The 13,966-nt window shown below is 40.1% G+C and overlaps 1 protein-coding gene across 10 annotated transcripts in view; it reads right to left on the reverse strand.

Moving 5' to 3' along the window:
• Window positions 1-13,966, reverse strand: part of LOC138749973 (cytosolic carboxypeptidase 4) — a 257,666-nt gene that overhangs the window by 74,059 nt on the left and 169,641 nt on the right. For 9 of the 10 annotated variants that reach the window (XM_069912088.1, XM_069912087.1, XM_069912090.1 and 6 more), the window contains 3 exons: window positions 8,535-8,664; window positions 7,968-8,099; window positions 4,737-4,913 (listed from right to left, as the gene is read on the reverse strand). In XM_069912088.1, the coding sequence (XP_069768189.1) occupies window positions 4,737-4,913; window positions 7,968-8,099; window positions 8,535-8,664 (439 nt within the window). Of the gene's footprint in view, window positions 1-4,726; window positions 4,914-7,967; window positions 8,100-8,534; window positions 8,665-13,966 lie in introns of all 10 variants that reach the window. The other variant, XR_011348981.1, reaches the window with a different exon arrangement.

Raw genomic sequence — 13,966 nt, forward strand, 5'->3', positions numbered from 1 at the left:
TTTGCAGAGACGATTCCACAAATTGTGAAATTTCCCACAAATTCCAGTCCTGCTGGAGCATGAACAGATCAGAGCTTTGATCTGCCTCAGGAAGAGTGATTCTCATTCTGCCAAAAGTTAATGTGAACCCTGCCTAGACAGTTTATCTCCATTTAATCATGTTAGCTCTGTTAGAAGGTAATACTGTTGATATTCTGTCATATGTCAGATTTTCACAGTGTCAACTGACTGTCAAACATACAATAAATAAATAAAACACATCTACTATTCAAATACACAGCATAGAGCATGGGCTGAAATAATGACGACCACAAGTGGCTCTTGTGCTAAGTGTTTTAACTGTGCTACTGAGTACAGGAAATTTGTCTACAGCTGCTCTGAAGGGAATAGTGGATCCATCAAAGTAATGTTAATGATGCAATGATTTCTTCTTGTCCAAATTAAATTAAAGTGTCATGGGGAAAGGCGTACTTAAAAATTTTAAATTGTTTTTTATCCAAGCACACCGCCAAACATGAAAAATGATCAACCATTGAGGGCAAAACAGTGGTGCAGCTAAGTTGGCTCACAGATGCAGTGACCATAGTTCAATCCTGACCTCTGGTGCTTTCTGTGTGTAATTTGAATATTGTGACTGCATGCATTCCACCCTGTTTATAGTTTATTGGCACGTGTACAGGACACAGAGAAAATCTTATTTCTGCGTGCTATCCAGGCATCATAAAAAGTCACCACGTTCTATCATCTCTTAAAAAAATTCACAGAAAACCATATGGTGAGAACAAAGTAATTCTTTGTGAGGGGTTCTAACATTTTGACATAACAGGCAGATGAGATTAATTGAGAGCAGCTTCCTGCCACTCCAGCAGCAACCTTGAATTCTACTTTCCCTCCAAATCCCAAATACATTCACATTGGAAGGTTAATTGACCACTGCAAACTGTGTTACAGATATAGAAAGGAACATTACATCAGCCATGATTTGAATAGTCGAGCAGACTTGAAGGGGAAAATGGCTTAATGTCTTATGAGTGGGAGAATCCAGAAGGGGATGATGAGAAAAGTTAAAATGGGTTAGAGTAGGATTAATATAAAAATAGTGCAGATGTGGTAGGCTGTAGTCTTTGTTTCTATGCTGTGTTCCCTCCTCTAGGTGTCAATGGGTGTCCTTGACAAGCACCTAAAACAAATTTAGGACCCTTCAAGCATGTGAAGAGGTGAGTTAACATCTACTTTGGATCTAAATTATTTAGGTAAGATGAAATAAAAATTGAAAAAAAATGAATTACTCATGTAAGCTTCAGAAGTTTCCTTTTGATGTACTTTTAGAATAGTGGAAACCTGAAATAAAAACTGAAACTGTCAGAAACTCAAGCAGCATCTGTGGAAAGGGGAAGATAATCATTCAGACCCTTTGTCACAAAATTAGGGTTGTTCTAAATTGAAGGAAGCCTATGCAATTCTGCTTGGAGACCAAACATGGGCATTTATTTAGAGTAACATTTAATACCATTGGACAAGAAAGATTTTTCTTCCTGAACACTTTTGGGCTACTAATTATAAAAAGCACCTTAAAACTTTCCTATCACGTATTGTTTTTGTAGATATAACCTATTTTTTGTGATTTCCTGATATATTTTATCTCTACTTCAAGCATACAAGCATGATGTGCAACATGTCATCGAAAATTCATTTTCTGCATTCGCACTTGGACGTCTTCCCTGCTGATCTTGGTGAAGTCAGTGACAAACATGGTGAAAGATTTCACCAGGACATTGTGACCATGGAAGAGCAGTATCAGGGCAACTGAATCCATCAATGCTGGCTGAGTATTGTTAGACACTGACATGAGAGGCATCAGATGCTGAGTACAAACAAAAATCAGCGGCAAAACATTTTTAGGTCAGTTGAACAAACACAATGTGTCAGTGTCATTGTGTGATTAAACAGAATAAATTCAATAAAAGTTAATTTAGTGTTTCTCCAACTTCATATGTGATACGGCAAATCTGAAATTATCCTTGTGTTCAGTTTGAAGTTGTCTATCATAATCCCCAATTTTATTTTCCAGGAAGCAAACCTTTTGAAAGAAAATATTATCCAGTATTATTCCCAATCCCCTCACCTTCTCCCCACTCCCCAACCCAGGATTAACCATGGGATATAATTTGATATTAATTCATCATCAGGTAGCCCCATTGAGTCACACAATTGTCCCTTCACCTTCCCAATTGAGATCCAATGGATCTTGAAAAACATTGAGAACATAGTTTCCATTCCAAGGCAAAATTTGACTCCTTAGTTTCTCACCCAGCAGATGGGCAAATGGGAATCATTATGGCCATTTCTGAGGGCCATAAAACTGGTGATACAAAATGTGGAGAGGAATATTCTTTTAAATGCTCATTATCAGCTGTACTGAACTTTTGGGAGTAGGAGATAACACCATTTTCTCTGTGCTCAGCCTCATCTCAGTGTCAAGGTTAATTATATTTCATTCATTCTCCTGCCATGAAATCTTATGGCCACACTTCAGATTCTGTGGTTGAAGGAAAAACACAAAGCTGGAGGAACTCAGCAGGTCAAGCAGTGTCTTTTATATAGCAAAGGTAAAAATACAGAACGGACGTTTCAGGCTTGAGCCCTTCATCGCAGGGTTTATCAAAATTGAAGAAAAGAAAGGCTTGCATTTACAAAACTGCTTTCAAGTCAAGCTTATCGTCATCTGATTGCACAAGTACAACTGGACGAAACAGCATTCTCAGTCCTTGGTGCAGATCATGTAGACACACAACCAGACATAACACACATACAGAAAAACAATACATATGCAGGACAAGTATTCACATGTACAAACAAACAAATAAATAAAAAAAATAGATAGAGAGAGAGATGGAGAGAGAGAGAGGGAGAGGGGGGAGAGAGAGAGAGAGAGAGAGAGAGAGAGAGAGAGATAGAGATAGGGTTTTGTGAATATGAGAGTCTCGGATTGTCAGTGTGAGTGGTTCCTTTGGTTGTTCAGCATTTCTCTGCAGCATCTGTACCACACTGTGAAGCAGCCAGCCAGGACTCTCTCGATAGAGCTCCTATTGAAGGTTGACATAATGGTGGCCAGTAACCTTGCCTGTTTCAGTGTTCTCAGGAAGTGCAGTCACGATTGTACCTTCATGACAAGTGAGGAGATGTTGAGTGCCCATGATAGGACCCCAGTTAAAGAGAACTCCAAGGAACTTCAAACCCCCGGATCTGCCCCCTTTTAAATACTTTTCAAAAATTGAATTAATATTTTTATGATGGAGAAAATGCAGCTATAAATTTGCAGAAAATCCTGGGGCAAATTCCTTTCAAGAGTTTAAAATTTTTTAAATTATTTGTTTTGGAGATACAGCATGTTAAAAAGGCCCTTCCAGCCTATGAGCCCATGCCATCCAAATATCCCAAATAACCTGCAAATCACACATTTTTTGAGGGTGGGAGGAAACCGGAGCATTCAGAGAAAAAGCATACAGATTATGAGGAGAACATAGAACCTCCTTACAGACAGTGCTGGATTTGAACCCAAGGCATTGGCACTGCTATAGCATGGAGAATTTATATATATAGATTATGGATGTTTTATCTTTTAAATAAAGGAACAGGCTTGGCTTCAATTTAATGTCTCCAAAAACATTACTACCAATAATGCTGCAGGAGACTGTCAACCAATTTTATTCCATTTGAGTCTTTGAACGGAGACTGGAACATTAGCTGAGATAAAATAGTGCCTTTATGGCTAACTCAAGTGATCGGATCACTGTTATACACAGTCTGACCACAACTTTCAGTGTTATTTATACACTATTGAACCATATATTGAACACTGAGTCAACTTAGATTCCTAGATCTCTCTCAATATCATTCTTAACCATGGGCATGCATCATTTCAGTTTATTCTCTTTATATTTGTCCATACCCTATTTAATCTATTTTTGGTTTGCTTTATTAGTGCACTTCAGAAATAAGCATGCTTTACTGTCATGTATAGCTACACTTTAGTATTTTTCAGGGCCAGTATTTTTTTCAACATTCTGGATAAGTGACAAGGCCTAAATTTTAATTTCCAGAGAAGTCCCACAAGAATGGGTTCTTAAGTTTTATTTTTCCGATGCTTTAAATCAGGTGAGGAGCACTGTTCTCCAAACAAGTTTACAGATGTTACAGTACTTTTGCATTTTAACATGAACATCCAATAGCATTGGCTTAGTTCAAATAAAGATTTTACCAGTGACTTTGGTATCTTTTATACATTACACTTTGCAGAAAAATTGTACAAGTGCATATATAAAATCTTTCACCATAGTTAGTTAAAGCATTTAGACATGACATGGTGGCTCCAGCAACCTTTAACTAATCGAAGTAGCTTAACAACCAAATCCAAATCTTAACCTAGTTTTGTTTCAGCCTCCATCCTAAGTGTAATAAAACCCATCACCCTGCAGGAAGGTTGCCAAAAGAAAAAGCATATTCTCCTATCCACCCACCCTCCTGACAAAAAGAAAGAGCAGTGTGTTCATACAAATGGGCGTTGCAGAAAATGAAGTACCATTGCAACCTGGAAAGCAAAGTTTGCTTTAAAAACTTTTTTAAAATTTAAAATTTAAAAAAAAAACCAGCATTTTCTACTAAATTGCCTAAATTGCATGGATAAGCAAGATGACCATCTCAATTAACACAAGCAGACACTGACCTTCACTCACATTGTACTTGCCCTGATCACAGCCGCAGTAAGTGCTCTCCATAGTGTAGCTGCGTAGAACCCCAATCTCTCTCCAAACCACAACCCGAGCGGTGGCTTCCCGTGACTTCTGTACCAAGAAACAGCAGCGACTGATGGTGAATGCAGGACAAATCTTCTCCAGAGCTCTGGGGATAGCCTGAGTAAGAAATGTTTATTGACTGAATTCAGCAGGCCTAACAAATCAATCATCAAGAGGTTGAACAAGAGAGATGGGTTAGAATCAGGATTTATTGTCCTGAACATGAATTGTTTTGCAACAGCATCACAGGCCCAAATACTAGGTCATAAGGGCATAGGAGCAGAATTAGGCTATTCAGCCCATCAAGAGCTATTCAGCCCATCAAGAGGGTGAGCAAATTTAAGTTCTTGGGACTCACTATCTCGCAAAAATGTTTCTGGACCAACACACAAATGGCATCATGAAGCAAGCATGTCAACCCTCTACTTCCTCAGGAGTTTGCAAAGGTTTAATATTACATCAGAAACCCTGGCAAATTAATTTATTTTTCCAGTCTGTTTATTGTTAAATCAAAAATATATACAAAAGGAGAGTTACATTACATTCATGTGTTTAAGAAAAAGAACATATTAGTATTTTAACAAATATATATTAGCCATGCATTTCTTCTCCTCTTGTTAAATCAAAAAGAGAGAAATATAATTATAGAATCCCTCGAATGAATCCAAAAAATAAACAAAGAAAGAGGGACTGGGCCGTCAATTCCCACAGTAAAGTTGGAAAACAAAGGGTTTCCTGATTAAAACCAAATTTACCAGAAGGAGCAAGGAGGGAATCCAGTAGAAGATTATAATTCTTAAACTATATGGAAATATTGAATAAACAGTCACCAAAGTTCTTCAAATTTAAAAGATGTATCAAATGTCCAACTCCCAATTTTCTCCAAACTTAAACATGACATGACAGCAGAGAGCCACTGAAGTCGAGTCGGTGGTTTAGGATCCTTCCATTTAAATCATGGGGCTTTTCCAGCCAATAATGTTGAAAAGGCAATTATTTGCTATGCAGAGACAGGTATATGCCCAGTCTCCCCTGGTATGCTTCCAAAAATAGCTGTTAATAGACTGGGGTGTAATTCTAATCCTCAAACTTTTGTTAGGGGTTCAAAGACAACATTGCAGAAATTATCTAACAAATGTATACCAATATGTGGTGGAAAGTGAGCTGGCCAGCCACGTCATAGTGTGGTATGGTACGCAAAAGGTAGTGGGCACAGCCCAGGACGTTACAGGAAAATCCTCCTCAATATCGAGAATATCTACAGAGAATGCTCTACAGGGAATGTTCACAGACATTCTCAACCTCGCATTGCTGCAGTCGGAGGCTCCCACCTGCCTCAAAAGGCCATCAATCATCCCAGTCCCCAAGAAGAGTAGGATGAGCTGCCTCAATGACTATCACCCAGTAGCACTAACATTAACTGTGATTAAATGCTTTGAGAAGAGGCTGACTTTCGCAAAGATCTGGACCCACTGCAATTTACCCAATCCCTCCACAGCAGATGCAATATTGCTGGCTCTCCACTCAGCTCTGGATCACCTCGAAAACAGCAACTCAAACACACGGCTGCTCTTCTCTTCATCAACTACAGATCAGCCTTCAATACCATTATTCCCTCAGTGCTGGTCAAGAAGCTACGAACTCTGGGCCTCTGTATCCTCTCTGCAACTGGATCCTCCTCACTGATTAGCTAAACAGGCGCACCCCAAGGATGCGTGCATTACCCACTGCTCTACTCGTGACAATTCCAATCCCATCTAAAAGCTTGCCAGTGACACCACAGTTGTCGACCGAATCAAAGGCAGCAACGAGGAAGCGTACAGGAGGGAGATAGATCAGCTCATTGAATGGTGTCACGACAACCTTGTGCTCAACGTTAGCAAAATCAAGGAGATGATTATGGGCTTCAGGAGGAAGTCAGGGGAATTGTAGATATCACTTGAGGTGGCTGGAGAATCAGGGACCTGCACTTAATAGGATAGGCAAGGCTAGAGTGAGAGCAAATGATGAGCTGGCAATATGATCAGGAGATTAGAGCAAGTGAGATCCCAGAGTGAGGAAGGGGGATTGATACCTTGTTTGTGAAGGTAAGTATGTATCTGAGAGAGGACCTACTGAGGGAACTGTTAAAATATGGGTGGACAGACAATGTCCAATTACGGGTGAATGCCTTGGGAGAAATTGACTCGATTTTTCTGGGCAACATTCAGCTGGAGAATAGTCATTCCATGTCATCTAAAGTACCATTTTTGGACTGGTGTGATCCAACAGGAAGTCAATATAATCTGATTCTGCTCCAGATATAAACAATTTCTACATACAATAAGACCCCTGGTATCTGGAATTTAAGCAACCAGCAGCCTCAAGCAACTGGCATAAAAAATAAAGAAACATACATTTAAAAAATTAAAATAAAGAAGAATAAGTTAATAGGTTAAAAATATGTTTAAGTAAATGTGCTCTGAAGTCTCACAAATCTTTGAAGATAGGAGCAAATTTTCAGCCAGCAGACCCTTGGTCGTGCTTTGGTGATAGCAGCCGTTTGAATCAAGTTTGAATAAAATGGTGTCACCCAGGATGAAGAGCTGGTTGATGCCACTCACTATTGGGGTGACTCTCTTAAAGTGTATCCCTATCCTTGCTTACTAAAAGTCATCCTGGTCAGAGGTTTGCATTTAAACTTGGGGGAGGGGAGGTTAATTATCTATAATATTATTGTTCTTCTTTTGGGTGGCTCTGTGGAGGGGGGAGGAACCTGCAGATACAGCAACAGTTAAATGTTTTCAAAGAATGCATCTGAAAATAAAGCAAAATGCTTTAAGGATTAAGTGAATTTTGTTTAGTGTAATTACAGTAGTGTATTTTTGTCTTTTAAACTGTTTATTCTTTATGCTGGTGTATTAATTTGGCATTGTAAGAGTAAGTCTCAAGCAATTGGAATATACAGTTATCTGTCATCTACCAATCTCCATAGGTGCTGGATACCAGAGGCTATACATAGCGCTGATAAAGAATAATAAACAGGATACAAAGTGCTAAAGAGAGGAGGCTTCATGTAGTTAAATGATGAATAAAAATAATATTGAATTTCTTGACTGAAGTAAAATGTTGAACAGAAGTGATGGAATATTGCATAGCCCCACTACAGAGGAATATGTCAGGGACACTCACTCTATAGCCAATGTCTTCTTTCAGAGTTGCTGTATCAATGCTGGACTTTGACTGCCACAGTGTCTCCTTAAGACTGCAGCCATACATGAAAACATTTTTCTTCCTTGAATGCCCATGGTAGTCACAGAAAACCTGGTGGAATCCAAATACAAAAAAAGTGAGATTTTTCTGTAAAAAATCTACAGATCTGGAAAAATTCCATTTTTATAGCATGAATGGCATAGAGTATCAAATAAAATTAAACACCTACAACCAGATGGTATATTTACTTTCTGTATTGCACAATTTGTTTGAGCTTCCTCCTTGTTTCCATTTCTCTTTTGTACAAATATCATTTTATTATGTACAGTTTCTCGCACTACTGATTTGTAGGAATTCTGCCTGGCCCTCTAGAAGTTGTGATGTCATGTACAATAAATCTGAATATTTGAACTTTAGTAATTCTTGTTTCCTTTGAGCTGAAACATGATAGTTTTGTACTTCCTATGTTGTATCCATGTTTCTACTAAGTTCTTAGCTTCTCATTGCTTTGGTTTGTCATGTTCTTCCTTGCTTGCTGCCACTCACCAGCGGTATCCTGCCAATGCTCCTCATATAGCTGAGGAGTCCTTTTGTGTGATAAATAGTTGGGTGGAGGTCAGGACTTGGCTCAGACCATTGTCTGTTCAGATCCTCGCCGCTCAAAGAGCAACGATGGCTAAAAAATAAAAATTAAACAAGTAAATCTATAGATGCTGTGATTGCAGTTTACACAAAAATGCTGGAGAAACTTACATTGATTTCTTCATATAGCAAGGATAAAGATATATAATCAACATTTCAGGACTGAGCCGTTCATTAAGGTAGGATATCTCAGGCTCCAAAGAAAGCTGTGTGACTTGCTGAGTTTCTCCCAGCATTTAAACATAAAAGAATTAAGTAAATTTTAAAGATTGCAAAGCATTTCAAATGATGAAAGACTTTCACAAAGAGGTAATGGTCTAACAGTCTCAGAAAATTGAAGACATGGCTTGGAATTTCACTTCCACGGTATATTTCAATTGTAAAGAACATCACTCTGATCACGGACTGGTGTTCCTGCAGTCAATGGATTCTAGCACTATACAGAACAGCTTGATTTGATGCACTCCTAGACAATGTCTTTGGAGAATGTATGGTTTAAAAAAGCATGGGGTTTCCCCTGATAGATCAGTGACACGAACCAGTCAGTAATGCCCAAAATCTCCAAGATTAAATGGCCACCCAAAGGTGAGAAAACAAATACATATCAAGAGTGCAAACATTATGGGTAATCAATCCACAATCAAACCAAGTCAACACTTGATTCAGTTGTGTCATTCATCTTAATTCTGCTGGTGTTCAGCCGATTGACATCTGGGGAATGATTATCTTGGGGGAATTGCAAATGCTTCTCATGAACCACAAGAAGTGAAGCACCAAGTTTTTGTATCCTCTGGTCTTGATCTACTGTTCACTGATTCCAATATATAGAACTTTACAGCACAGTACAGGCATTTCGGCCTTGATGTTGTGCCAACCAATATATTCCTACTAAAAAAAAAGCTAAACCCTCCCTTCCCTGCAACCCTTTATTTTCATCCATGTTCCTGTCCAAGAGCCTCCCAAATGCCTCCACTGCTTCAGCCCCCATCCTTGGTTCATTTCCTACGATTATGTAATTGGAACAGAACACTAGTGTCTGTCTCAAACTAAAGTGCACGCCATCTACATGTTTTAGACATCCAGCACGGTAACACGCCCTTTTGGCCCACAAGTCTGTGCCACCCAATTGTCTACAACCGCCAGCAGGTTTTGAAGGGTGGGAGGAAACTGGAGCCCCTGGAGGAAACTCACGCAGACACGGGGAGATATACAAACTCTTTACAGGGCGTGTGGGGTTTGAACCCCTGTCCTGTCACTGGCACTGCAACAGCGTTGCACTAACTGTGCCTCCCTTATCTGATTATTTCATCAAATCTGAAATGATTTTCTTTCCTGTAAAATATATATTTATAACTTTTATGAAAACAGATGGACAGATGGCTTTCTGTTCAGAAAAATTAGAAGCCAACATCGTGCCAAACAAAATGTTTCATTCAAATTCAATTTAATGAAATCTGACTTTCGAATTAAATTATTTCTACTGTTCAAACTAATTTAAATTGATAATTAGAAGTTTAAAACAAAATTAATAAAGCAATTTTAATTGAGTTCTTCCCTTGCGACCATCTGCCACAGATAAAATCTAGAGTGCATACATCCTGAAGGAATCCTGCAGCATGGATGACAGTGAAGAAGACACACCAGCACTTCTCCTAAGGATTCTGAGGGGATGTGGCATATCACTGAGTATTCTATCAAACTTTTACAGGGGCACCTTGGAAAGTATCCTGTCTGATTGCATCTCCGCCTGGTCTGGTCATTTGAATGCCCAGGAATGCAGAAGTCTCCAGAAGATAGCAAACATAGCCAGGACAATCACAGGATCAGACCTCCCATTCATTGAACGCATCGATGTGAGGCGCTGCCTCAAGACCACAGCCAACATCATAAGTGACCCCCATCACCTTGGTCACAACCTTTTCTCACGGCTACCTTTGGGCAGAAGGTTCAAGAACAGTTTCTTTCCAATGGCTTTCAGGCTCTTGAATCTTCCCTTGTTACACTTAACATGGACTGCTCAAACTCCACAAAACCACTGTGATATCTAGGAGGATTATTACATGTGACATCTCCAAATATGGTCGCTCTGCATGAGCTCTCCCTCCCTCCTATCAACCCTATTCCAATCTCGTCCTCCCACGACACCTTATGTTCATAGCTTTGAAATACTGCTGGTTCTCCAAAAGTGTTTGAAAAAGTTAGAGGAACAGACAATAAAGGAGGCGATTCAGCCATTCACACACACACACACCAGTCAAAAGGATCAACGTGGCCATGTACTTCACGTACACATTTTTCAGCTGAAGGACACACGCAGACAGAAAACTGTTTTCGACTTGCAGGCGAGGCACACACACCAGGCTGCGGGCTGCTAGAGACCGCCTCATGTGAACCTGGCATTGGAACTGGGATTCGAGCTGATGCTGAGGGCAAGAAGGGCTCCCAAAGGGCTCTGGTCGCTGAAGGCTTCCTAATCGGGTCAGAGGTTTGGATCTGGGTTCAGGTTGACGACAGTTTAAACTAAACTGGAATCTTGTGAGGCTGTGGAAGAACAGTCATGGGCCATCTCCTCTGCTTCTCCTTCTCAAACAGAGAGTGGTCTCCCTGTTTTCTGGTGCTCTACACCCATCCTCCACTTGCCTGGAGTCTGCAACCACTCGAGGCCACCGCCAATTATAGTTTTTAAAGATAAACCAACGTCAGCTCCTTTAACAGGCCATTTAAAGCCTGTACAGAGCCAAATACATTAAGACTGGGTAGTTGAGCCCCACAGGGAAGCGCTGAGACTTTGCTCCTGTCTCTCCGTGAGTCCAACCAGCGGCAGAGCTGCTGTTACAGCAACCCCAGCACTGCCGCCATTTATTTTTGGTACATGGAATAAACTGCTTTGGTATAAGGAATAAACTTAAAACAAACTAAAAAAATTACAAAAGTCTGTAGGTACCATGGTTGAAGAAAAACACGAGGCTGGAGAAACTCAGCAGGTCAAACAGGGTCCATTATGCAGCAAAGATAAAAATACATAAACCAATGTTTAAGGCTTGAGGCCTTCATCAAGGTATGGAAAAGTGTCAGCAGGCGACGAATTAAAAAGGTAAAGGGGGAGGAGCAAGGTACCAAAGGTAATAGGTGGAGAAATGAGACAGGATTGAGAAGGCGTGGATGGGATAAGTTGTTTTCGGACAAGGATGGCATTTGAGGAGTTTAAAAATGCAAGAAAAACCTCAAGAAACAGGGAAGGTTGAAAGAAGACAAGAGGTTGTTTGGCTGACAATGTGAAAGAAAATCCTAAGGGTTCCAACAGGTATATTAAGAACAAAAGGATAGTAAAGGCCAAAATTAGTCCCCTTGAAGATCAGAGTGGTCAGCTTTGTACGGAGCCAAAAGAAATTGAGGAGATCTTATGTTTTTTTTCATTAGTGTTCACTCAGGAAAGGGGCACAGAGCCATGGGAAGTAAGAAAAGCAAGCAGTGAGATCATGAAACCCATATAGATTAAAGAGGAGAAAGTGCTTGCTGCTTTAAAGCAAATAAGGCTGGATAAATCCCCAGGGCCTGACAAGATATTCATCACACTTTGAGGGAGGCTAGTGTAAAAATTGTAGGGGCTCTTGCTGAAATATTTAAAATATCCTTCGCCACAGGTGTAGTGCCAAAGGATTGGAGGGTAGTTCATATTGTTCCTTAGTTTAAAAAAGGATCCATAAGTAACCCTGGAAATTTTAGACTGGTGAGCCAGATTTTTGGAAGGTGTTCTAAGAGATTGGATATACAAGTATTTGGATAGCTAGGAACTGATTAAGGACAGTCAACATAGCTTTGTGTGCAGTAGATCAATCCATGTACAATTATAGAGTTTTTTCAGTAAGTTACCAGGAAAGTTCATGAAGGAAAGATTGTCTGTGAATGTTATCTACATGGAATTTTGTAAGACCTTTGACAAGGTCCCACATGGGAAGTTAACCAGGTAGATTCAGACACTATGTTTTCATGTTGAAGTAGTGGACTAGATTCAACAATAGCTGGACAGAAGAAGTCAGAGAGTAGTGGTGGATGGTTGCTTCTCAGTCTGGAGGCCAGTGACTAGTGGTGTGAATCAGGGATCGGTGCTGGGACCATTGTTGTTTATCATCTATATCAATGATCTTGATGATAATGTCATAAATTGGATCAAAAAGTTTGCAGATGATACCAAGACTGGAGGCATTGTGGACAGTGGTGGCATTCTGACTTGGCATTCTCCAACCAGTCACAATTAACATCACCCTCCAATTTCCATTAACCCTCTCCCCCAATAATTTAAGTTTTTGAGAGTCACTTATATCAGACGATCTTTCCTGGACCCAACACATAAAAGGGTTTGTGAAGAAAGCACATCAGTGCCTCTACTTCCTCATGAGTTTGCGGAGGTTTGCTGTGACATCAGAAACCCTGGCAGATTTCTACATCATGGTGGAAAGTGGGAACATCAACACTCCTGAACAACTCAACTCTCAATGGCTAACCTAGCACATGCTAAAGTAAAAGCTGAAACAATCAGAGTGTAGCAGTTAGAATAACACTGTTACAGCATCAATGTCCCAAGTTCTAATCTGGTGCTGTCTGTAAGGAGCTTGCACTTTCTCTCAATGTCTGTGTGGGTTTCCTCCGGTTGCTCAGGTCTCCTCCCACCATTCAAAACTGCCAGGGGTTGTTGGTTAATGGGAGCAATTAGGTGGCATGGACTCGTGGATTGGAAGGGCCTGTTACCATGCCGCATGTCTTAAAAAAAAGGCAGCTTGATCAGCCCGATGAACTGAAAAGACTTCACCATCATAGAAGCAATTTCCAGCCAATCTGACTCACTGCAGGAGATAGCAAGAAATGGCTGAGAACACTGAATACAGTAAAGGCTGCATGGCCAGGCATCATCCAAGCTGTAGCACTAAAGAGCAGTGCTCCAGCCAAGCAGTTACAAGACTGGAACCTATCGAGTGATGTGGAAAATTTCCTGGTTACATTGTGTTCACAAAAAATAGAACAAATCCAATCCTGCTAATTACCCAGCCAATCAGTCTACTCTCAATCAACTGCAAACTGATAGAAGTTATTATTGATTGTGATATCAAGTGGCTCTTACCAACAATAACCAACTCATCAATGCCTAGTTTTGGATTTCATTGCACTCCAAAGAGGACACGAGAGCAAGTGTCCTTGATCAAGTATCACAACAAGGTACCCAAATAGATCTGTACTCAATTGACTACATTGGCAGTGGAGAGGGTCAATATGGTAGAAGTCCAAATATCTGGATGCCATAAATCTGGATCACCTAAGAATCCAGATTTTTTTCAAAC

The sequence above is a fragment of the Narcine bancroftii genome, chromosome 14 (assembly GCF_036971445.1).
Source record: "Narcine bancroftii isolate sNarBan1 chromosome 14, sNarBan1.hap1, whole genome shotgun sequence".
Lineage (NCBI taxonomy): Eukaryota > Metazoa > Chordata > Chondrichthyes > Torpediniformes > Narcinidae > Narcine > Narcine bancroftii.